Source organism: Ranitomeya variabilis, chromosome 2 (assembly GCF_051348905.1).
Source record: "Ranitomeya variabilis isolate aRanVar5 chromosome 2, aRanVar5.hap1, whole genome shotgun sequence".
Taxonomy (NCBI): domain Eukaryota; kingdom Metazoa; phylum Chordata; class Amphibia; order Anura; family Dendrobatidae; genus Ranitomeya; species Ranitomeya variabilis.
The window spans coordinates 235,869,377-235,895,712 of NC_135233.1; the positions used below are offsets into that span (position 1 = coordinate 235,869,377).

Consider the following 26,336-nt stretch of genomic DNA (forward strand, 5'->3'; position numbering starts at 1 on the left):
TCGTTGTCGCTATCGCTGCAGCGTCGCTTCGTGTGAAGGTACCTTAAGTCCGCATAAACCACATCACAGGAAAACTTAAATACAGCCCTTGTCTGGCACAAAGTGAAAAATAAAGAAAAAAGTCCACACAATAGTGCTGGTTTGCTCGCTTGGATTAGAGTCCAGCTTCTTAGTCCTTTAGCAAAGGCACTCAATCCAGGAGATCTAGGCAACTCCATACACACAAAACTATGTGTGAGATAAACAGGTCCCATTTTACAATGTGAATCACAGCAAGGGGTGGAGATATGGTGAGCAGCCGTACCGCCCTTAGGGTACCGTCACACAGTGCCATTTTGATCGCTACGACGGTACGATTCGTGACGTTCTAGCTATATCGTTACGATATCGCAGTGTCTGACACGCAGCAGCGATCAGGGACCCTGCTGAGAATCGTACGTCGTAGCAGATCGTTTGGAACTTTCTTTCGTCGCTTGATCACCCGCTGACATCGCTGGATCGTTGTGTGTGACAGCGATCCAGCGATGTGTTCGCTTGTAACCAGGGTAAACATCGGGTAACTAAGCGCAGGGCCGCGCTTAGTAACCCGATGTTTACCGTGGTTACCAGCGTAAACGTAAAAAAAACAAACAGTACATACTTACATTCCGGTGTCTGTCCTCCGGCGTCTCAGCTTCTCTGCACTGTGAGCGCCGGCCAGCCGGAAAGCGAGCACAGCGGTGACGTCTGACGTCACCGCTCTGCTTTCCGGCCGCTGTGCTTACACAGTGCAGAGAAGCTGAGACGCCGGGGGACAGACACCGGAATGTGAGTATGTACTGTTTGTTTTTTTTACGTTTACGCTGGTAACCAGGGTAAACATCGGGTTACTAAGCGCGGCCCTGCGCTTAGTAACCCGATGTTTACCCTGGTTACCCGGGGACTTCGGCATCGCTCCAGCGCCGTGATTGCAACGTGTGACCGCAGTCTACGACGCTGGAGCGATAATCATACGATCGCTGCGACGTCACGGATCGTGCCGTCGTAGCGATCAAAATGGCACTGTGTGACAGTACCCTAACTCTTTAGCTGCTCACAACAGCACCTGGCCCTGACATGGCCGATTAACCCCTCTTAACACTATGTGTATTAGAGCATTATTTCAGGTTTTATATCACAAAGGACATCCACCTCTGTGATACATATCTCCCATCTACTATGCATCCATCAGCCACCTTACAATACTGTGTAATGAGAATTGTGTTGCAGTGTATCATAATGCATAGTATAGTATAGGATGTATAGTGTATAAGATAGGTAGTACAGGGATAGATAGTTGACTGTAGTTTTAGCTTATTAGGGTAAGAGAGAATTAATGTTTGGGATTTGGCCATACCAGTAGGGGCTTAGTATTAGGGCAAGTGACTGCTTCCTGTAGTTAGTGAGATATGATTTGGAGAGTGCAGAGTGAAGTCCTGTGATGGGGTGATCTACTGTAAGAGGAGACCTAAGGACAGGGATAGCAAGATCTTAAGGAGAAGTGATGGACTAGTGATAGAATCCATGGGTAGGATGCCGAGTCATGAAACCCCAGAGCTTTCAACGCCAAAGGTAACAGGCCTAAACAGGACTGAGTTTCGTGAGACTAGGGACTGTCCCGAGTGGAAGATCCAGGGCACCAATAGTGGAAGAAATAGGATTTGGAACCAAGGAGCAACTAAGGAGACTTGCTGATCAGGACTGTGGTGTTGAAGCTGGGTTGTGGTGAAGTCAGGCAAAACAGTGTGCCTCACTAGCCCTGGATAATTAATAAAACACACTAATGTTGACAGGGTACCAATAAAAATATATTAAAACTATACTATATAAAAATTGTTAGATAAAAGGTCCCCAGAAACCACCCAGTGTGTTAACGGTGTAGTGTGGCACTACAATTAATTAAGAATATCATGCTCATCACATAGTAAAATCCCAGAAAACAACCACAACAGGAAATGTAATCATATAAACACCACTTTATTAGGTAATACTACTTAAAACATACAATACAATATTAAAATAAAAAATAATATATATATGTGTAAAATATACAAGTGCCTGTGGCTATCTGGTTACCATATTAAATAATTTCAAATATCCATAAGGTCATTAAGACTTGCCCACTTAAAAAAGTAAAAACATGTACGTAAGTTATATAAAAGAGGGGGTGACCACAATGTGTAAAAAATGAAAAAAATATAAAAAAATATATAAAAAAGTGCAATAATAATATTATGTGCAATATGCACAGTGCAAAGTGCAATGATAGTGCACAATATACCAAGGCCAAAAAGTGCTAATTTAGTGGGCAATATAAAAGGACACTTACTTCAATTAAATTTATAAGTAGGTAAATGAGCTGCCAGTGCTTCTCCAGGACACCCCGACGCGCGTTTCGGACGCACTGTTCCTTCGTCAGGGGGTGTTTAGTGACCAGAGAGGATGGGCCGTGTATGTAGTGACCAGAGAAGAAGGGCCGTGTGTGCAGTGACCAGAGAAGGGCTGTGTGTGCAGTGACCAGAGAGGATGGGCCGTGTATGTAGTTACCAGAGAAGAAGGGCCATGTGTGCAGTGACCAGAGAAAATGGACTGCTTGTTTGTAGTTACCGGAGAGGATGGTCCGTGTGTGCAGTGATCAGACAGGCTGCTTATGTAGTAATACACAAAAAGAAACCCCATGAGGAAGCAAGGTATGCAAAACATACATACATCAGGGTTAGAGTGCTTTCGCATTGTGTTTAGGGACAAGCTTGGTGGCCTTGTTGGTATACGTCCAAACCCCCCACAAAACGTGATCGGTTGTATGCACTGACCGGGCCATAGACTGTAATGGTGTCAGCAGAGCGAATGTGATCTCTGCCATGCATCATTTTTGGGCATGTACGCCTACTGGAGGGGGAACTCAGAATTAGCAGACTGCATCAGAGTGTCCATCTCCAGTAGGCATACATGCTCAAAAATGATGCACGTCAGAGATCACATTCGCTCTGCTGTCACCATTACAGTCTATGGCCCCATCAGCACTTACACCTGAATCCCGAGGCCACTGAACGTGTCCCTAACCACAATGTGAATGCACCCTTATACTTGTGATCTGATTTTAGCCTTTCTGCATTGCTTGTTACTATTCGATGTACCCTTTGGTCGTTGCTGCATTCCTTGCTGTTTGCTGGGTTATACTTCACACTGCCCTATTATAACATACCTGCGTCCATGCAGTTTAACAAAATATTCACTGCTGTGTATTGCTACTTATGTATTTTGTTGCCCACTTTTCTGTGTGGATGTGCCTTCCATATTATCCTTTTTTATGTATGATGTTATAAGGATTCTGATAATAAAGTTTCTAGTTTACATTTATTGTGGTATGGTGGGCAATATTTGTAGAAGTTTATGGCGTGTATATGTATATTATATTGCACACTGTGCTCCTTTATACATTTATTCCGAGCCTTTAATTTGCGAAGGTTGGCCAAAAGAATCCTTGAAGAGAAGGAATATAAACCAGCTCACCCGTGATGCATAAGCTGAGTTTTGGGAGCACGGACCCGCTGTATCCAGGCATGTAGAATCCAAGAGAAGAAAATGTCCAGCTTCACCGAATCCGTGAAAAAAAGTTTTCTTTATTCACAAACTTAAACATGGAGGATACAAACTTCAGCACAAACCATATGGGTAAGAATCTCAACGCGTTTCTGGAGACTAAGCTCCCTTAATATTGACCAATTGATTAAGGGAGCTTAGTCTCCAAAAACGCGTTGAGATTCTTACCCATATGGTTTGTGCTGAAGTTTGTATCCTCCATGTTTAAGTTTGTGAATAAATAAACATTTTTTTCTTGGATTCGGTGAAGCTGGACATTTTCTTCTCTTGGCCAAAAGAAAACATGTACAGTACAGACCAAAAGTTTGGACACACCTTCTCAATTTAAGATTTTTCTGTATTTTCATGACTATGAAAATTGTACATTCACACTGAAGGCATCAAAACTATGAATTAACACATGTGGAATTATATACTTAACAAAAAAGTGTGAAACAACTGAAATTATGGCTTATATTCTAGGTTCTTCAAAGTAGCCACCTTTTGCTTTGATGACTGCTTTGCACACTCTTGGCATTCTCTTGATGAGCTTCAAGAGGTAGTGACCGGGAATGGTCTTCCAACAATCTTGAAGGAGTTCCCAGAGATGCTTAGCACTTGTTGTCCCTTTTGCCTTCACTCTGCAGTCCAGCTCACCCCAAACCATCTCGATTGGGTTCAGGTCTGGTGACTGTGGAGGCCAGGTCATCTGGTCATCTGGCGTAGCACCCCATTACTCTCCTTCTTGGTCAAATAGCCCTTACACAGCCTGGAGGTGTATTTGGGGTCATTGTCCTGTTGAAAAATAAATGATGGTCCAACTAAACGCAAACCGGATGGAATAACATGCCGCTGCAAGATGCTGTGGTAACCATGCTGGTTCAGTATGCCTTCAATTTTGAATAAATCCCCAACAGTGTCACCAGCAAAGCACCCCCACACCATCACACCTCCTCCTCCATGCTTCACGATGGGAACCAGGCATGTAGAGTCCATCCGTTCACCTTTTCTGCGTCGCACAAAGACACGGTGGTTGGAACCAAAGATCACGAATTTGGACTCATCAGGCCAAAGCACAGATTTCCACTGGTCTAATGTCCATTCCTTGTGTTCTTTAGCCCAAACAAGTCTCTTCTGCTTGTTGCCTGTCCTTAGCAGTGGTTTCCTAGCAGCTATTTTACCATGAAGGCCTGCTGCACAAAGTCTCCTCTTAACAGTTGTAGTAGAGATGTGTCTGCTGCTAGAACTCTGAGTGGCATTGACCTGGTCTCTAATCTGAGCTGCTGTTAACCTGCGATTTCTGAGGCTGGTGACTCAGATAAACTTATCCTCAGAAGCAGAGGTGACTCTTGATCTTCCTTTCCTGGGGCGGTCCTCATGTGAGCCAGTTTCTTTGTAGCGCTTGATCGTTTTTGCCACTGCACTTGAGGACACTTTCAAAGTTTTCCCAATTTTTCGGACTGACTGACCTTCATTTCTTACAGTAATGATGGCCACTCGTTTTTCTTTACTTGGCTGCTTTTTTCTTGCCATAATACAAATTCTAACAGTCTATTCAGTAGGACTATCAGCTGTGTATCCACCAGACTTCTGCACAACACAACTGATGGTCCCAACCCCATTTATAAGGCAAGATATCCCACTTATTAAACCTGACAGGGCACACCTGTGAAGTGAAAACCATTCCTGGTGACTACCTCTTGAAGCTCATCAAGAGAATGCCAAGAGTGTGCAAAGCAGTCATCAAAGCAAAAGGTGGCTACTTTGAAGAACCTAGAATATAAGACATAATTTCAGTTGTTTCACACTTTTTTGTTAAGTATATAATTCCACATGTGTTAATACATGGTTTTGATGCCTTCAGTGTGAATGTACAATTTTCATAGTCATGAAAATACAGAAAAATCTTTAAATGAGAAGGTGTGTCCAAACTTTTGGTTTGTACTGTATAATGTATGTAATATACTGTAAATCAAGAAATACTGCAATGCCTGAACTAAAAGAACATATTTACACTTGAAGAATCACTTTCAATTGTTGATATTTCTCTGTCTTAATAGCTGATTAATTGATAGCAGGTCAGATGCTCATTCCAAAGTGAAGGAATTCACATCTGTGGAAGCCAATGATCTATTTCCCATGGATAGACGGAAAATCAGGGCTTGCAGTCGGATCATTTATGACTCTCAGGTCTATGTCCATTTCATAAAATCTGGAATCTGATTGGTTCCTATGGGCGGTAGCGCTGCTCATTAGTCCACTGCCATGTGTCCTTTTTCCCCCCTGATATATGTCATTATACATTTATACAAGTCTCTTCCCAGAATTCTACTTTAATTGCTTTTATGTCTCATTTTTGTCACCCAGAACGAGACTTTTGACTTCAGGTGTAATTGCTGCGTTCTGGAGAGTAACATATTTCATGCGACTGAGAGCGTTCTCTGATTTAATTAGAAGCTACGCCGCTCACAGAAGCTTTTCATGTTACACTGACTTTATACAATTTCATCAATTATATGGATAAATCAGTTTTTCTGTGATAGAAAAGGTGGGGATAAATTAACTGCTTAATATATCTGGTTATCCAGACTAAAACATAGGAGGCGCCTCCAGCTCAGTATCATTGGCAGCGCCCACTTATCGCAATACTGTGTGACACTGAAGCTTAGCATTATGTAAAGTGTTTCAAGTACTGGATGGCGGTATTATTTAGGCCCACTTGTCCAATCAGACTAAGGAGGGCTTGAATAGATATTTTCACCATCTCATACACAGTTAAAGCATAAAGGTCTGAGAAAGTCATGTAGCCCCCTTCTCAGGAATATTTCCTAAAATTGATTTAACCCTAGTGGGCTTAAAGGGGCTGATCTAGTGATTAACCCCTTCCCCTTTTAAAGAAGTGCTGAACTTATGGATGTAGAAATGTTGTTTAAAAGGAAAACATGTCAGCTGTGTGTTTCTAGAACAGACAACGGGATGGGGCACATAGCACGTGTGCAGTGACAGAATGGAGCACGATGTGTGCAGTGATCTGTGTTGGGTCCATCTGTTCCACACTTGCTCACACTGACACCCTATGAAGCTCAGGTTAAAGCACCAGATTTGGAGCAGCAGTAACAATCATAAAAAATGATGCTCGGCACATGCATCGTCCATACATGCATTGTCCTTTTCATCCCCCTGTGGTTTAGCAATATGGATAATCTGTGATATGGTTACTTGTGTTGTGATACTGCCATATAAAGCTTGCTGCATTTGTCCATTCCAACACACCCAACTTCCACAACCAGTCTGAACAGTATAATTGTGATTGTCTGCAGTGGTCTCTAAGGGGTGAGACAGACAGTACTCTGGGGAGTACAGTACTGCTGCAGCACTCTTTCTGCCACCCTCTTCTCCTCTCCTGGCTCAGCTTGATTGACAGGTCTCTTCCTGTTAGCATATTTGGGCAGGGAGAAACCTAAGTAGCCTCCCAGTGGACTCCTGTCTCAATGCCTGTTTTTGCAAAATTATCACTGTAAAACATAGCTTTTTATACCAAGAGATCCTGTCCGGATTTCATGTTTGTTGCGCTCTAGGCAGCATGGAAAACTTAACACCTTGAGCACTTAATGTCGTATTTGCATAGAAATGAAAACGTCAATTTGTTTGGAATGTAGCGGGAGATAGAAGATATAAAGTTGCCTATGAATATAGCTTTGAAAAACCTGCATAATCTCAAATGCGGTTTGGAGGGTTGATCTTACTAACAGATTCCCTTTATGTTCATAGATTGCTGTATAAATCTGTATGTAGTGAGCTCCTCCTAGTGATGGCTGTGTAAATCTGTATGCAGTGAGCTCCCTCTAGTGATGGCTGTATAAATCTGTATGTAGTGAGCTCCTCCTAGTGATGGCTGTGTAAATCTGTATGCAGTGAGCTCCCTCTAGTGATGGCTGTATAAATCTGTATGTAGTGAGCTCCTCCTAGTGATGGCTGTGTAAATCTGTATGTAGAGAGCTCCCTCTAGTGATGGCTGTATAAATCTGTATGTAGTGAGCTCCTCCTAGTGATGGCTGTATAAATCTGTATGTAGTGAGCTCCCTCTAGTAGTGACTGTATAAATCTGTATGTAGTGAGCTCCTCCTAGTGATGGCTGTGTAAATCTGTATGTAGTAAGCTCCCACTAGTGGTGGTTGAGTAAATCTGTATGCAGTGAGCTCCCTCTAGTGATGGCTGTGTAAATCTGTATGTAGTGAGCTCCCTCTAGTGATGGCTATGTAAATCTGTATGCAGTGAGCTCCCACTAGTGGTGGTTGTGTAGATCTGTGTATACTGAGCTCCCCTAGTAATATGTATATAAATCTGTATGCACTGAGCTCTCCCTACTGGTGGCTATATATATATTTCAAGCTTGAAAAAGGATACCATATCCGAAACGTTGTCACGCCGTTCAGGCATTAAAAGCCCACTTTTTTTCTATTTTTTTGTGTGCTGTTTTCCTTTTTTGCTCATATGATTGAAGCCATTGGACCACTGGTTTGGAAAGCTCTGCACCACAATTGCGGTAATATTTGATGCTGTTCCTATTTTGATATATATATATATATATATATATATATATATATATACACATGTAATGACTTTCCCCTAATGGTAGCTGTATAAATCTGTATGTAGTAAGCTCCTTCTAGTGATAGCTATATAAATCTTCATGTAGTGAACTCTCCCAAGTGGTGGCTGTATAAATCTATATGTAGTGAGCTTCCTCTAGTGGTGGCTGTATAAATCTGTATGTAATTAGCTCCGCCTAGTGATGGCTATATAAATCTGTATTGTCATGATCTCTGCAGGCAGAGATCATAGCAAGCCTATAGAGGGACAAGCTCTCGGAAGATGGAACTATACTGACCATGAACTAAGCCTGCCGCGCAACTAGAAATAGCCAGGTAGCATTTCCTATTTATCGCTAGATGCCCAGCTCTGGCCTAAGACCTAAATAGCTAGCAGAGGGAAATATAAGACCTGGCTCACCTCTAGAGAAATATTCCAAAGAAGACAGTAGCCCCCCACATATAATGACGGTGAGTTCAGATGAAACAACAAACGCAGCAGGAAAATAGTCTTAGCAAATTTGAGGTCCGCTTACTAGATAGCAGAAGACAGATAGTATACTTTCATGGTCAGCAGAAAAACACTAACAAAACACCATCCAGAGATTACCTTAAACTCTGGCATTAACTCATAACGCCAGAGTAGCAATCCCTGATCAACGAGAGCTTTCCAGACACAGTAACAAAACTTCAGCTGTGAACTGGAACAAATAGGCAAAACAAAACAAGGACAAAAGTCCAACTTATCTAGTAGTAGTCTAGAAGCAGGAACAAGCACTGAGAGGCATCAGATAACATTGTTGACCGGCAAGAAACCACCAGAGAAATGAGCTTAAATAGCGACACCCACTACTGATGGAACCAGGTGAAACAGGAAAGAGGATGACAAGTCCAATTCCACAAGCGGCCACCGGGGGAGCCCAGAATCCAAATTCACAACAGTACCCCCCCCTCAAGGAGGGGGCACCGAACCCTCACCAGATCCACCAGGGCGACCAGGATGAGCCCTATGGAAGGCACGAACAAGATCAGAAGCATGAACATCAGATGCATTGACCCAAGAATTATCCTCCTGGCCGTAACCCTTCCAGTTAACCAGATACTGGAGTTTCCGTCTGGAAACACGAGAGTCCAAAATTTTCTCCACAACGTACTCCAACTCACCCTCAACCAACACCGGAGCAGGAGGCTCAACTGAAGGTACAACAGGTACCTCATACCTGCGCAATAACGACCGATGAAAAACGTTATGAATGGAAAAGGACGCAGGGAGGTCCAAACGGAAAGAAACAGGATTAAGAATCTCCAATATTCCATAAGGGCCGATGAACCGAGGTTTAAACTTAGGAGAAGAGACCCTCATAGGGACAAAACGAGAAGACAACCACACTAAATCTCCAACACAAAGCCGAGAACCAACACGACGATGACGGTTGGCAAAACGCTGAGTCTTCTCCTGGGACAACTTCAAATTGTCCATAACCTGCCCCCAGATGTGATGCAATCTCTCCACCACCGCATCCACTCCAGGACAATCCGAGGATTCCACCTGACCGGAGGAAAATCGAGGGTGAAACCCCGAATTACAGAAAAACGGGGACACCAAGGTGGAAGAACTGGCCCGATTATTGAGGGCGAACTCTGCCAATGGCAAAAAAGCAACCCAATCATCCTGGTCAGCAGAGACAAAACACCTCAGATATGTCTCAAGGGTCTGATTAGTCCGCTCGGTCTGGCCATTAGTCTGAGGGTGAAAAGCAGATGAAAAAGACAAATCTATGCCCATCCTAGCACAGAATGCCCGCCAAAATCTAGACACAAATTGGGTACCTCTGTCAGAAACAATATTCTCAGGAATACCGTGCAATCGGACAACATTCTGAAAAAACAGAGGAACCAACTCAGAAGAAGAAGGCAACTTGGGCAGAGGAACCAAATGGACCATTTTAGAGAAACGGTCACAGACCACCCAGATGACAGACATCTTCTGGGAAACAGGCAGATCTGAAATAAAATCCATCGAGATGTGTGTCCAAGGCCTCTTAGGAATAGGCAAGGGCAACAGCAGTCCGCTAGCCCGAGAACTACAAGACTTGGCCCGAGCACAAACGTCACATGACTGCACAAAGACTCGCACATCTCGTGACAGGGAAGGCCACCAGAAGGATCTTGCCACCAAATCCCTGGTACCAAAAATTCCGGGATGACCTGCCAATGCAGAAGAATGTACCTCAGAGATGACTCTGCTGGTCCAATCATCCGGAACAAACAGTCTATCAGGCGGACAACGATCCGGTCTATCCGCCTGAAACTCTTGCAAGGACCGCCGCAGATCAGGAGAAACGGCCGACAAAATTACTCCCTCCCTAAGGATACCTGTGGGTTCAGAATTACCAGGAGAGTCCGGGTCAAAACTCCTAGAAAGGGCATCTGCCTTAACATTCTTAGAACCCGGTAGGTATGACACCACAAAATTAAAGCGAGAAAAAAATAAAGACCAGCGCGCCTGTCTAGGATTCAGGCGTCTGGCAGTCTCAAGATAAATCAAATTTTTGTGGTCAGTCAATACCACCACCTGATGCCTAGCCCCCTCGAGCCAATGGCGCCACTCCTCAAACGCCCACTTCATGGCCAAAAGCTCCCGATTCCCAACATCATAATTCCGCTCTGCGGGCGAAAATTTGCGAGAAAAGAAGGCACAAGGCCTAATGACGGAGCAGTCGGAACCTTTCTGCGACAACACTGCCCCAGCTCCGATCTCCGAAGCGTCAACCTCAACCTGAAAAGGCAGATTCACATCAGGCTGACGCAACACAGGGGCAGAGGCAAAACGGCGCTTAAGCTCCTGAAAGGCCTCTACAGCATGAGGGGACCAATTAGCAACATCAGCGCCTTGTCTGGTCAAATCAGTCAGTGGTTTAACGACATCCGAAAAACCAGCAATAAATCGGCGGTAAAAGTTGGCAAAGCCCAAAAATCTCTGAAGACCCTTAAGAGAGGAGGGCTGAGTCCAGTCACAAATAGCTTGCACCTTGACGGGATCCATCTCAATGGAAGAGGGAGAAAAAATATACCCCAAAAAGGAAATTTTCTGGACCCCAAAAACGCACTTAGACCCCTTCACACATAAAGAATTAGACCGCAGAACCTGAAAAACTCTCCTGACCTGCTGGACATGAGAGTCCCAGTCATCAGAAAAAATCAGAATATCATCCAGATATATTATCATAAATTTATCCAGAAAATCGCGGAAAATATCATGCATAAAAGACTGGAAAACTGAAGGGGCATTAGAAAGACCAAAAGGCATGACCAAATACTCAAAGTGGCCCTCGGGCGTATTAAATGCGGTCTTCCACTCATCCCCCTGCCTGATCCGCACCAAATTATACGCCCCACGAAGATCAATTTTAGAGAACCACTTAGCACCCTCTATACGAGCAAACAAATCAGTAAGCAATGGCAATGGGTATTGATACTTAACAGTGATCTTATTCAGAAGCCGATAATCAATACATGGTCTCAAAGAGCCGTCTTTTTTTGAGACAAAGAAAAACCCAGCTCCCAAGGGAGAAGAAGATGGACGAATATGTCCCTTTTCCAAAGACTCCTTTATATATTCCCGCATAGCAGCATGTTCCGGCACAGACAAATTAAACAAACGACCCTTTGGATATTTACAACCCGGTATCAAATCTATGGCACAATCGCACTCACGGTGCGGAGGTAACGACCCAAGCTTGGGTTCGTCAAAGACGTCTTGATAATCAGAGAGGAACTCAGGGACTTCAGAGGGAATGGACGACGAAATAGAAACCAAAGGTACGTCCCCATGAATACCCTTACATCCCCAGCTCAACACAGACATTGCTCTCCAGTCCAAGACTGGGTTGTGAGACTGCAACCATGGCAATCCCAGTACCAAATCGTCATGTAAATTATACAGCACCAGGAAACGAATAATCTCCTGGTGATCCGGATTGATACGCATGGTTACTTGTGTCCAGTATTGTGGTTTATTATTAGCCAATGGGGTGGAGTCAATCCCCTTCAGAGGAATAAGAGTCTCCAAAGGCTCTAAATCAAAACCACAACGATTGGCAAAGGACCAATCCATAAGACTCAGAGCGGCGCCAGAGTCAACATAGGCGTCCGTGGCAATGGATGACAAAGAGCAAATCAGGGTTACAGACAAAATAAACTTAGACTGAATGGTGCCAATGGAAACAGACTTATCAAGCTTCTTTGTACGCCTAGAGCATGCCGATATAACATGAGTAGAATCCCCACAATAGAAACACAATCCATTCTTCCGTCTAAAATTCTGTCGCTCGCTCCTGGACAGAACTCTATCACACTGCATACTTTCTGGCGTCTTTTCCATAGACACCGCCAGATGGTGCACCGGTTTGCGCTCCCGCAGACGCCTATCAATCTGAATAGCCATTGTCATGGACTCATTCAGACCTGCAGGCAAAGGGAACCCCACCATAACATCCTTAACGGCATCAGAGAGACCTTCTCTGAAAGTTGCCGCCAAGGCGCACTCATTCCACTGAGTAAGCACAGACCATTTACGGAATTTTTGGCAGAAAACTTCAGCTTCGTCTTGCCCCTGAGATAGTGCCATCAAAGTTTTTTCTGCCTGAAGTTCCAAATGAGGTTCCTCATAAAGCAAGCCCAAGGCCAGAAAAAACGCATCCACATCGCGTAACGCAGGATCCCCTGCTGGCAATGAGAAGGCCCAATCTTGAGGGTCACCCCTGAGCAAGGAAATCACAATCCTAACCTGCTGAGCAGGGTCTCCAGCTGAACGAGACTTCAGGGACAAATAAAGCTTACAATTATTTCGGAAATTCTGGAAGCTAGCTCTATTCCCTGTGAAGAACTCCGGCAAAGGAATTCTCGGCTCAGATACCGGAGCATGTACCACAAAATCTTGTAAATTTTGTACTTTCGTGATGAGATTATTCAAACCCGCAGTTACACTCTGGAGATCCATTATAGTCAGGTGCACACAGAGCATACAGAGATTAGGAGGAGAGAGAGAAAAAAGACTGCAGCAAGGCAGACTGGAGGAAAAAAAAAAAAAAAAAAAAAAAATTCCAGCAGACTTCTTATAACTCTCCTTTCTAAACCTGGGTCTTTAACACTTTATCGGCCGGTCAAACTGTCATGATCTCTGCAGGCAGAGATCATAGCAAGCCTATAGAGGGACAAGCTCTCGGAAGATGGAACTATACTGACCATGAACTAAGCCTGCCGCGCAACTAGAAATAGCCAGGTAGCATTTCCTATTTATCGCTAGATGCCCAGCTCTGGCCTAAGACCTAAATAGCTAGCAGAGGGAAATATAAGACCTGGCTCACCTCTAGAGAAATATTCCAAAGAAGACAGTAGCCCCCCACATATAATGACGGTGAGTTCAGATGAAACAACAAACGCAGCAGGAAAATAGTCTTAGCAAATTTGAGGTCCGCTTACTAGATAGCAGAAGACAGATAGTATACTTTCATGGTCAGCAGAAAAACACTAACAAAACACCATCCAGAGATTACCTTAAACTCTGGCATTAACTCATAACGCCAGAGTAGCAATCCCTGATCAACGAGAGCTTTCCAGACACAGTAACAAAACTTCAGCTGTGAACTGGAACAAATAGGCAAAACAAAACAAGGACAAAAGTCCAACTTATCTAGTAGTAGTCTAGAAGCAGGAACAAGCACTGAGAGGCATCAGATAACATTGTTGACCGGCAAGAAACCACCAGAGAAATGAGCTTAAATAGCGACACCCACTACTGATGGAACCAGGTGAAACAGGAAAGAGGATGACAAGTCCAATTCCACAAGCGGCCACCGGGGGAGCCCAGAATCCAAATTCACAACACTGTATACAGTGAGCGCCCCTAGTGATGGCTGTATAACTCTATATGTAGTGAGCTCCCTCTAGTAGTGGCTGTATAAAACTGTATGTAGTGAGCTCCTTCTATTGGTGGCTATATAAATCAGTATTTAGTGAGCTCTCCCTAGTGGTGGCTGTATAAATCTGTATGTGGAGAGCTCCCCCAAGTGGTGGCTGTAAATAAATCTGTCTGTTGTGAGCTCCTTCTAGTGGTGGCTATATAAACCTGTATGTAGTGTGCTCTTCCTAGTGGTGGCTATATAAAACTGTATGAAGTGAGCTCCTCCTAGTGGTGGCTGTATGAAACTGTATAGAGTGAGTTCCTTTTAGTGGTGGCTGTATAAATCTGTATGTAGTGAGCTTCCTCTAGTGGTGGCTGTATAAAACTATGTAGTGAGCTCCCCTAGTGGTGGCTGTATAAATCTGTATGCAGTAAGCTTCCTCTAGTGATGGCTGTATAACACTGTATGTAGTGAGCTCCCCCTAGTGGTGGCTATATAAATCTGTATGTAGTGAGTTCCTCCAAGTGGTAGCTGTATAAATCTGTACGTAGTGAGCTCCCTCTAGTGGTCACTGTATATAAATCTGTATGTAGTGAGCTCCCCTAGTGCTGGTTGTATAAACCTTTATGTAGTGAGCTCCCCCCTATGGTGACTGTATATAAATCTGTATGTAGTGAGGTCCCTCTAGTGGTGACTGTATATAAATCTGTAAGTAGTGAGCTCCCCTAGTGGTGGTTGTATAAACCTTTGTGTAGTGAGCTCCCCCCTGTGGCAACTGTATATAAATCTGTATGTAGTGAGCTCCCCCTAGTGATTGCAGTATAAATCTGTATGTAGTGTGCTCTCTCTAATGGTGGCTGTATAAATTTTTATGCATTGAGCTCCTCTTATTGTTTGCTGCAGGCATCCACAATTGTATAACCTAACTTTATGGTTGTGTAAAGTGAGTATGTGAGCTGTTTAAAAAAAAACTAAGCTCCAAATCCTATAAAGCTATATTATGGAATTAATAAGTGCAGAATATTAGACATAGATATTAAATTATGCAAATGAGAAATATTTAAATTGTCAACCTATAGAATGTAAACCTATACATCCCCTGTAATATGCCATTGAATGTTTCTAGGAGGATGTCCCTTTAAGAAGAGTGTATATGAAATTCAGGTAGAACTTTGATGTGATTAGGCTAGAATAACAGAACATGTTGTAGGATTCCATTATTCAGGATTCATTATGATCACAGTTATCTGTCTTTTTGATATTACGTATACATTTTTAATGGCAACTTTTTAAACTAGGAAGATATATCTGCGGGCAGGATTTTAATGGGCAGCAGTCGGTAGAAATTGGCATTTTATCAGTGCGAAGACTTTGATAAGGATTGGGTTCATATCTGCCCCTTCCCTGACTGATCAGACAGAAATTCAGATAATAAATTGCTAGGATGTCACTCCGCTCTCTATTTTACATCAGCTATAAATAAGTCTCACTATAACTTATGATGGCGTTATGAGAATGATGAAGTCTGAACATTTTCACTAGCTCTTTAACTCTCGGTGCATCCTCAAAAAGTCCTAATTTAATAAAAGAGTCTGCTTTGTGGATAAATGCCCTTTAAGGAGTTGTTTCCTGTGTTTGCAGAATGTCATCACTCCTTTGCCCCCCAGCTTCCTGTTTACTGGGGGTAGTGCGCTCCTGATGATTGACAGTTCAGGCCAGCGGCATGGCTGAGCCACTGGTCCATACCTTGAACTCTCTCATGCTGCTAACAGAGTTAGCTTTGCCTCTGCATCATCGGAGGAGCACTGATGCAGGCTAAATCCAGCGATCCGGCCACCTTCAGAGCAGTGCTTGCAAGTGCTGCCCTACTTGCGTACATCGGCCACCTCAGCAGTCTTATCAGCGGTGATCAGTCTCCTAGGCAACAAGCAAAGCACTTGCAAACTTTTTACTATAAAGCATGCTCAGAAGCTGACCGGATCGCTGAATCTGTCCTGCACCTGTGCCGTCACACTTCTCCGGTACTAACCTAGGCAATGAGATGTAAACTATATAACTAAAACTCTCTCCATTCTAGAAAAGGGGCAGAATTTTTTAATAAGACACAAATTGCAAAGTTGCCTGTTTCATAAGCACTTTGCAATTTTACCCATTTCAGAAGATGAGACAACCCCTTTAAACTAATACAACAGGTCATGGGCCATCTTGAACATGAATATTAGTAGCTATCCAGGAAATGTAGATATCATTTTCGTGTCTCCCCTTTCGTGTCCTGTCTCTTCTAGTGGCCATGCCTTTTGGATGTATCAGTGTCCGCAATGAGAAAACATATAACTGTTTCTCGGATATCACAGACAAGTATGAGATTGGCCAGCTCCTCTGTGCGTGAGTATTAACGCTTTTGGCAACTTTCTTGCCCCCTGTTAGAGGGGCAGGTGTAGCATCGTATGTGTACTGACTATACCTTACCTGTGCTTAATAGGAAGGAGTTTTGTGAAATATGCCTCGCCCGAGAGATGCAGACTGACCGTGTCTTTGTCTGTAAAAAGTTTCTGAAAAAAGATGGCCGAAAAGTCAGGAGAGCAGCAAAGAATGAGATCATGATCCTGAAAATGTAAGTAAACAGCTATGTAGTGTTTATGTGCTATTCATATGCTTTGAAGGCACAGCTATGATTAGTGCCTCCAGCTAAGCTCCAAAGTCTGTTTGAGTCTGGGGATGTCTGAAATACTCTTCCAGCCTCACCAGAACCGATCTGGTGCCCCAGATAATGCAAGGGGGCCTCCCTACTGTCCTCCTGTTTCTCTGTATGGGGGAAGTTGGGAGACATGGTCAACAGTTCAGCCAACTGGTCAGCTAAACTCCAAAGTCCTTGGCCAAGACAAGGACCTTGTTGCTCTCTCCCAAGCTATGCCCCTGACATTTAGGCCAATCAATACCTATTAACCCATAAGTGATTTAGGCATAATAAGTTGTTTAGCAAACCATTTTTATGAGGAGGCTACAAAGAGCGTCTGCGTCTCTGGAGGACCCAACACATCTGTACATTAAACATAGAGCATATTGATTTTAATGGTTACCGTATAATGCTTAGTTTCTCCTGGGGCAGCACTGATGGAAAACTGAACATTTGTTGACAGGTTTACTTGCAGATTAGAGGTGATTGATGGGGTCCCGGCAGAAGAACACCCTGCGATTAGCGTATATTCAGGAGATCCTTCTAACAAATGAAGGGCTTGCAAATGGTGGAAAACCACTTACTCTCTTGGGGTACCAATGAACATATTGACAAGTGTCCAATCATGGAGGTATACATTGAGGGGTGCAGCCGATGTGTGCCACAGTTATAGCCATAGGTCATCACACGTTCTTCATAGGATGAAATGTTGTAAAAAGTATAACATGGTCTACGCTTTTTTTTATGGGATGGCTTTGAATAGAATAATGTAACAAACAACAATATTACTAAAACTGGAAAGAAGTCATATTGACGAAAAACAGCCAGACTGAGGCTATAAGGACCCATTTTGGCCTATCTGGATTCCCAAGGCATACACTCCAAACACAAAGCAAATTCCGCCTTCATGGTTGTAACTGTAGGATAAACTGTAAGCTGAGAGAAGAAAAAAAAACAAAAACACCATCTTCGATTTTTCTCAAGTCAATATATAAGGACTTGATTGGATTACAGTCAATAAGAAGCTGGGCTGCATCATAATGAGTCACTGGAGTCCCCTGAGTTGGTGGCTATGAATCTCATAAGCCTTCCAGCTTTAATAACGTCGCGCCATCTTCTCCCAGAGAGCAGGTTTATTGAGATTATTGTTTTCTTTTTTAAATGCCTCTTTCAGGAAGGAAGAAGAAGTCATGTGGACTGCACCAGGCCGTCCTGGCATCAATCTCTTTAAGACCAGGCAGGTTTTTCTGTCTGTGATTTACACCAGGTTACATTGGAGGCTTTGTTGCAGTTTCCGTTGTTTTTTTGGCATCATGCAGCACTACTTTTGTGGATGGAAGCCCAGACACCTCAGAGGAACCTGACAGACTCCAACATGAGTCTATGGGGTCCATGGGCGCTTCTGGTGCCCGTCATGCTACTGATCCGTCATGGTGTTGTGGCTTTTATTATAAATGGAAATAGCAGCCAACTTGCTCCAGAAACAATTTAAGCATTGGCACAAAAGTTCCCCAAAGTTTCCATTTTTACATTCCATGATTAAATATACTTCATTAGTTTTTTTATTTTTTATTTAATTCATTGTTTTCACCTCTATTCACACTCAAATCTGCATTCATAATTCCAGAGAGAAGTGCATTATGGGAGTTTAGGAATACGTTACACAGTTAAAGCTGTTACATGTTTGCCAGTGAGAGTGGCGATATCTGTTGTCTGTTTGGCAACACAACAAAAAAAAATTGTTTTTTTTCACTTTGGGTGTGAACAGAGAAGAAGACCAAATTATTGTCCAACTATTTATCCCACCACGATGCCATCTGCAAGCGCTTACTAAGGTCTGTACATTTAATGGTTGTGTTAGAGGTTGGGTTTTCTATTCGGATTTCTGGTAATTGAGCGCCTGAGGACTTTTCCCATTTTTTTTTGCCTTTAGTAAATTTACAGTCAATTTCTCTGAGGACTGGTATATATTTATAAGTATTACTCCAAAACAGGGTAATCAATCAAACCCAGAGCAGCTAGAAAACCCATTAATATTTTACTCTATTCTGGCTCCCGTCGTCTGTTTTCTATTCGGGGGAAGTAATCTTGGCCATTTGCCTGCCCACAAACGTTTCCTCCTTACATCTACTACTTGCTGCTTTGTGTTTTCACTTAATGCATCAGTGTATTTTGTATTTCTAAATGTCCCACAATTATTTTTTTCCGGCATCTAAAAGGGAATTAACTCCACTTTCAAAACTAATGTAGCTAGAGAAAGTTTCCAAAAATTAATTTTTCTATCTGTCTTCGCGCACCTCCCTGTAGTGAGATCTGTTTTCATCCCGAGCCTCCTCTTTCTAATAGAATTCCTGAATCACAGTGAAGCCTGACACTAACCTGGGAAGGGCAGAGAAACATATAACTCCAGTGTCATATGCTGGCGGTGTAGTGGGGTGCTGGGCGGTAGCCGCGGGCGAGGCACTGGTCTCCTCTTTTTACACCCCAGCATGCTACATGAAAATGTGGGTCCTGGCTGAGTGTTGGTGTTGTGAGGGCCTTGTGCCCGTGCAGGCCGCCTGTAGCCGATGGTTTAGCTGGCCAGGACCCTAGGTTCTGCAGTTCAATAAAGGAGACTCCCGTTCTATAACACAGTCATTACTGAATAGTAACTTGGTAAGGGTTATGTACAAGGAGTAGAGGGTAAAAAGTCTTAGAATCATAGAATGGTAGAGTTGGAAGGGACCTCCCGGGTCATCTGATCCAATCCCCTGCTCAAAGCAGGATTCACTAAATCATCCCAGACAGATATCTGTCCAGCCTCTGTTTAAAGACTTCCATTGAAGGAGAACTCACCACCTCTCGTGGCAGCCTGTTCCACTCATTGATCACCCTAACTATCAAAAAGTTATGGAAGTTTCCTTCACATTATAAAGCATTTTCATTTACACAGTATCCTTCCTTTGTAGTCTACTCCAGGGCTGGTGTAGCACACTGTTTTGCCCTACTTCATTACAGCCTAGCTTGTCGCCACAGTCCTGATTAGCAACTCGCTCGCTCAGCCGTTCCGCATCCTATTTCTTCCACTACTGGCAACCTAGATCTACCATTCTGGACCCCCACTAGTTCCACACTCAGTCTTATTTAGGTCTGTTACCTTTGGTGATTCACAAGCTCATTGTTTCTCTTGACACGTCGTCCTATCCAAGGACCCCTTTTCTGGAAGGCCACACTGTCTCTCATCCGTTACTTAAGGATATCACTACTCCCTTGTCCCTTAAGTCTCTTTTCCTCGGTAGTTCACACAAAACGGCAGCACTGCTCACAGACCCTTCCTACTACTAGTTGAACTTGACACTATCCAGCTAACTACAGGAAGCAGTCACTGGCCATAACACTAAACCATTTCCACTATGGGCTAGACCCAAAAATAACCCCATCTTACCCTATTGTCATTACATAACTACACTCAACTACTTTATACTATCTATCTTATGTCCTAAGCCCTAAACTATACGTCCCTACATTACCTCTTTTATATACTATGCATATCTGTTAAAGGACGAGTTTTTCAACTAAAAATACTAAACTTACAGTTATCAAAGGAGGAACTCTCCCTGCACCTCTATTGAGGTTTTATTTTAACTATTAACGCTGAACTTGACTATTAGGCCATGTTCACACGCTGCGGGTTCCTCTGCGGGTTAATCCCGCAGCGGAATTGAAAATCTGCAGGGCAAAACCGCTGTGGTTATCCCTGCAGATTTATCGCGGTTTGTTCCGCGGTTTCCGCTGCGGGATTACTGCTGTACTATTGATGCTGCATATGCAGCAATATGCAGCATCAATAGTAATGTAAAAAATAATAAAAATTGGCTATACTCACCCTCTGACGTCGCGATCTCCCCGGCGCTGCAAGCGGCTGTGCCGACAAGGACCTTCGTGACGTCACGGTCATGTGACCGCGGCGTCATCACGGTCATGTGACCGCGACGTCACCACAGGTCCTGTTCGGCACAGCAACTGAGACCGGACGGCCGCGGGCAGCGCTGAGAGGTGAGTATAGCTTCATTTTTTATTTTAATTCTTTTTTTTACACTATTTTATGGTTCCCAGGGCCTGGAGGAGAGTCTCCTCTCCTCCACCCCGGGTACCACCCGCACATTATCCGCTTACTTCCCGCAACGTGGGCACAGCCCCATGCGGGAAGTAAGCGGTTCAATGCATTCCTATGGGTGCAGAATCGCAGCGATTCTGCACAAAGAAGTGACATGCTGCGGGTTGTAAACTGCTGCGTTTCTGCGCGGTTTTTCCCGCAGCATGTGCACTGCGGTTTGCGGTTTCCATAGGGTTTACATGTTAATGTAAACGCTATGGAAACTGCTGCGGACCCGCAGCATCAAAATCGCGGCGGTTCCGCGGTAAAAACCGCAGCGTGTGAACATGGCCTTAACCCCTTCATGACCTTGGGATTTTTCATTTTTCCGTGTTCGTTTTTCACTCCCCTCCTTCCCAGAGCCATAACTTTTTTAATTTTCCGTCAATTTGGCCATGTGAGGGCTTATTTTTTGCGGGACGAGTTGTATTTTTGAACGACATCATTGGTTTTACCATGTCGTGTACTAGAAAACGGGGAAAAAATTCCAAGTGCGGTGAAATTGCAAAAAAAGTGCAATCCCACGCTTGTTTTTTGCTTGGCTTTTTTGCTAGGTTCACTAATTGCTAAAACTGACCTGCCATTATGATTCTCCAGGTTACTACGAGTTCATAGACACCTAACATGACTAGGTTATTTTTTACCTAAGTGGTGAAAAAAAATTCCAAACTTTGCTAAAAAAAATAAATAAAAAAATTGCGCCATATTCCGATACTCGTAGCGTCTCCATTTTTCATGATCTGGGGTCAGTTGAGGGCTTATTTTTTGCGTGCCGAGCTGGCGTTTTTAATGATTCCACTTCGGTGCAGATACGTTCTTTTGATCGCCCGTTATTGCATTGTAATGCAATGTCGCGGCGACCAAAAAAACGTAATTCTGGCGTTTCGATTTTTTTTCTCGTTACGCCGTTTAGCGATCAGGTTAATGCTTTTTTTTGTTGATAGATCGGGCGATTCTGAACGTGGCGATACCAAATATGTGTAGGTTTGATTTTTTTTTTTTATTGATTTATTTTGATTGGGGCGAAAGGGGGGTGATTTAAACTTTTATATTTTTTTTATTTTTTTCACATTTTTTTAACTTTTTTTTTTTACTTTTGCCATGCTTCAATAGCCTCCATGGGAGGCTAGAAGCAGGCACAGCACGATCGCCTCTGCTACATAGCAGCGATCTGCTGTTCGCTGCTATGTAGTAGAAAATTGGGTGTGCTGTGAGCGCCGACCACAGGGTGGCCCTCACATTTGCCGGGGATCAGTAACCATAGAGGTCTCAAGGACCTCTATGGTTACAATGGAGAAGCATCGCCGACCTCCGATCATGTGACGGGGGTCGGCGATGCGCTCATATCCGGCAGCCAGTCCGGATGCGGTAGTTAAATGCCGCTGTCTGCGTTTGACAGTGGCATTTAACTAGTTAATAGCGGCGGGTGAATCGCGATTTCACCCGCCGCTATTGCGGGCACATGTCAGCTGTTCAAAACAGCTGACATGTCTCGGCTTTGATGCGGGCTCACCGCGGAGCCCTGCATCAAAGCAGGGGAGCTGACCTCGGACGTACTATCCCGTCCGAGGTCAGTAAGGGGTTAATAATTAATATCAACTTAATATGCCTCAACTTTATCTTTTCCTTATATTATATACTACAGTAACTGAGACAAAATAGTGTATCAATAAAGCATATTCATTACACACACAAGTCTACAGTCTACTACATACATATATATTTATGCCCAAGCAAACGACTATCTAATATATAAAGCTGAATGTGTGTATGTGTGTATGTGTGTATGTCCGGGATTGGCATCTGAACCGTCCCAGCTACAGCCACAAAATTTTGCACAGTCACACGTCTGGACCCCGAGAGCGTCATAGGCTATGTTGTGAGGTGAAATTTTAACCCCGCGCTTTCCAGTTCACCAAACAATTTTCCCCCTATCTACATAATGGGGAAAAAGTGAAAGGAAAAGTGTTGGAGGCGTCGCAGCTACAGGCACAAAATTTTGCAGTCACACGTCTGGACCCCGAGAGCGTCAAAGCTATGTTGTGAGGTGAAATTTTAACCCCGCGCTTTCCAATTCACCAAACAATTTTGCCCCTATCTACATAATGGGGAAAAAATGAAAGGAAAAATGTTGGAGGCAAATTAACAGCTGCCAGATGTGAACAAGGGGGACTTAAAGAATGAGAGTGATGGCGCCAAAGAGTATATACTGTACAGTTGCTAAGGTGGGGCCCCGACATGGGATAATCACCACACCACCACGGGGATATGAACACACACAAAATGCGCCACACACTACCACGTGCTCGAACACATATACCACCCTCAGCGCACATTTCACCACACATACACCAACCTCGCCACATAAAAGTCGAAGCACAAAAGTCGCCACTCAAAACTCGCCACGAGCAAAACTCTCCACATGTGCAAAACTCACCTCATGGAAAACTCGCCACACGCAAAACTTGCACACGCGGAAAAATTGCCACATGCACAAAAGTTGCAACACATGCTAAAGTTGCCTCACACAAAACTTGCACATACTCAAAAGGCACCACACATAAAACTCGCCACGCGCAAAACTCGCCATGCGCAAAACTTGCTGCACACAACTTGCTACACTAACCTGTCACATGCAACTCGACACACAAAAAGTTGCTACAGGCATGTCGCCACACAAAACTCATCTCACAAAAGTCGCTACATGCATGTCGCCACACGCAACTCAACACACACAACTTGACACACGAAACTCGCCCTAAAACACACACAAGTCTGGTATTATCCTTCAAAAATAAAAATCTGATTAATAAGCAGACAAACTACAAGAGCAACAAATGTACCATATAGGAATCCGGCAGCTGTCAGTCACATGACCAGTCTATTATGTGTATGTGTGAGCTAATATATACTGCCAGGGGGTGGACTTACTGTTGGCTGGGGATTTATCAGGCTGCCAATTTAGCTTACAAATACTGAGGTAAAAATACTGACCAAATAACGTGTGAACGAGGTCTAATACAGGAGGAGATGACATACAGATATATACTATATACAGGAGGAGATGACACACAGATATATACTATTTACAGGGGAGATGACAGACAGGTATATACTATATAGAGGAGGAGATGACATACAGGTACATACTACATACAGGAGGAGATGACACACAGGTATATACTATATACAGGAGCAGATTACCTACAGGTATATAGTATATAAAGGAGGAGATGACATACAGGTATATGCTATGTATAGGAGGAAATGACATACAGGTATATACTATATACAGGAGGAGATGACACACAGATATATACTATATATAGGTGAGATGACACACAGGTATATACTATATACAGGAGGAGATGACATACAGGTATATACTATATATAGGAGATGACATACAGGTATATACTATATACAGGGGAGATGACACACAGCAGGTATATACTATATACAGGGGAGATGACATACAGGTACATACTATGTACAGGAGATGACATACAGGTGTATACTATATATAAGGGAGATGACAAACATGTATATACTGAGGTGAAAATGAGAGGTGTGAGGTGAAAATGAAAAGGTGTGAGTGCAAAATGAGAGGAGTGAGGGAAAATAGTGGAGTGATCGGAAAATGACAGATGTGAGGTCGAAATGACAAGTGTTAGGGGGAATGAGAGGAGTGAGGGGGAAAATGAGAGGTGTGAGGGAGAAAATGAGAGATGTGAGGGGGAAAATGAAAGATGTGATGGGGAAAATGAGAGGCGTGATGGGAAAATAAGAGAAGTGAGGTGCTATAACTAACCACAGATATTTACTATGCCCAGGCAACGCCGGGCTCTTCGGCTAGTAAAGATATATATATATATATATATCACACACACACATATATGGATGCTACAACTCTAATACAGTAATATCACAACAATATCACACAGTCAAAACCCACAATAACTGCCCGAATTACCCAAATCACACATGCAGTATCAGCCCTCCTACCTATGCCTCACTATCACTAAGGCCTAGTAAGCAACAGGTTACAGTTATACTCAGCCATGTAGTCCTCATGTTGTCCAGGAATCAAGAGAGAGCCAAGCACATGTCTTGTCTATTTATGTCCAGCTAAAAAGAGGTGTGTCCAGTGTCAGGTGTGTGGGGATAATGTCACATTATATTGTCCACTAAGCTACATCCCCTCAATCCTGAATGAAACCTGTTTTGCCAGCACATGGTAGCTTTGTTTTACAGCAAGCTGGAGGAGAGGGCCTCTGAGAACACCTGTGGGGGGATGATATATAGATATATACACAACTATACACATCTCTATATAAAGATGTACATTTTGGGGCACTTTCCTTCTACAATAAGCATATCTCAATACATTCACATGAAACAATATATACAAAGGCACAGGACATAATACACATAACGCGATTGGTGTCTTCAGGGGTAGGAACACGACAGTCCAGTCCACCATGCTTACATTCCTCCCCTCTTTTACAATGGTTGTCCTCAATCATTCGGGTACTTGGAAGACACCAATGTACTTAAAACTCAATCAGTCTCTTTCTGGGGAAACCGAGATTCTTCTCCTTGGTGGGTTGGGACCCCGGAACCAAGAGTTCAAGTTCTTTAAAGGGCCCACAGGCAAACACAACGACCTTCCCAAAAGTCCAGGGCCACAGTAATTCCAACCCAGCAACAGTCCTCCCAGGTCAACATTGGCCCTGTTCCGCCAAGACCCGCAAGCCATCTGCACCATGATTTCAACCCAGTGTCACGACTTAGCTGTCAGGTGATCTGGGCTCCTTGCCTGTCCCTACAACTAGGGGTCGCCCTTGCTTGCCCTATTCCCCGGGATACTTTTGAACGTTAAGATGCTGGGGCTGCCACCCATGCTTTATCTCCTGAGTTAGCCCTCTTCTGTTCTCTTCCCCCACCCAGGGAAGAGGGGCGCTGCTGTGCACCACAGTGCACCAACCCGACAAACAAGGCTACACAAACAAGAAGGTAACTGAAAATACCAGACATACAAATATTAACTCACATATAACAGAAGAATGCACCGGAGAGTGGAGGATGAGGAAAAAAACTAAGTTAGAAGAGGGAAGGGAATTACCACACTTACAAACGAATTATCACAGATAACTCCTCTAAAACTCCTCATATGAACACCTCTCCTCCTAAGCCATGCAGCAAATGCTATCTCTGACATGGGTATAAATCAGGACCCAGATTATAAAGGGGATGGCAGTGGCTAACTGAGCTCAGCTGGGTGCTGAGAGTTTCCAACATGACCGATTAACCAGTGTTCTGACAAAAGAAATAAATGCCATTAAAAAGGAGAAGTGCTTCTTCTCATCTCAGGAGTAGGAGCATTCACACGCTGCAGTCTTCTGGCTCCTCTCTGTCGCAGTAAC

At 43.6% G+C, this 26,336-nt stretch overlaps 1 protein-coding gene across 2 annotated transcripts in view; it reads left to right on the forward strand.

Annotated features, from left to right (window-relative positions):
- Window positions 1-26,336, forward strand: part of LOC143809291 (caM kinase-like vesicle-associated protein) — a 177,871-nt gene that overhangs the window by 120,885 nt on the left and 30,650 nt on the right. For both annotated transcript variants that reach the window (XM_077292393.1, XM_077292394.1), the window contains exons 2-3: window positions 16,384-16,483; window positions 16,581-16,712. In XM_077292393.1, the coding sequence (XP_077148508.1) occupies window positions 16,389-16,483; window positions 16,581-16,712 (227 nt within the window). In that variant the 5' untranslated portion in view covers window positions 16,384-16,388. The remainder of the gene's footprint in view (window positions 1-16,383; window positions 16,484-16,580; window positions 16,713-26,336) is intronic.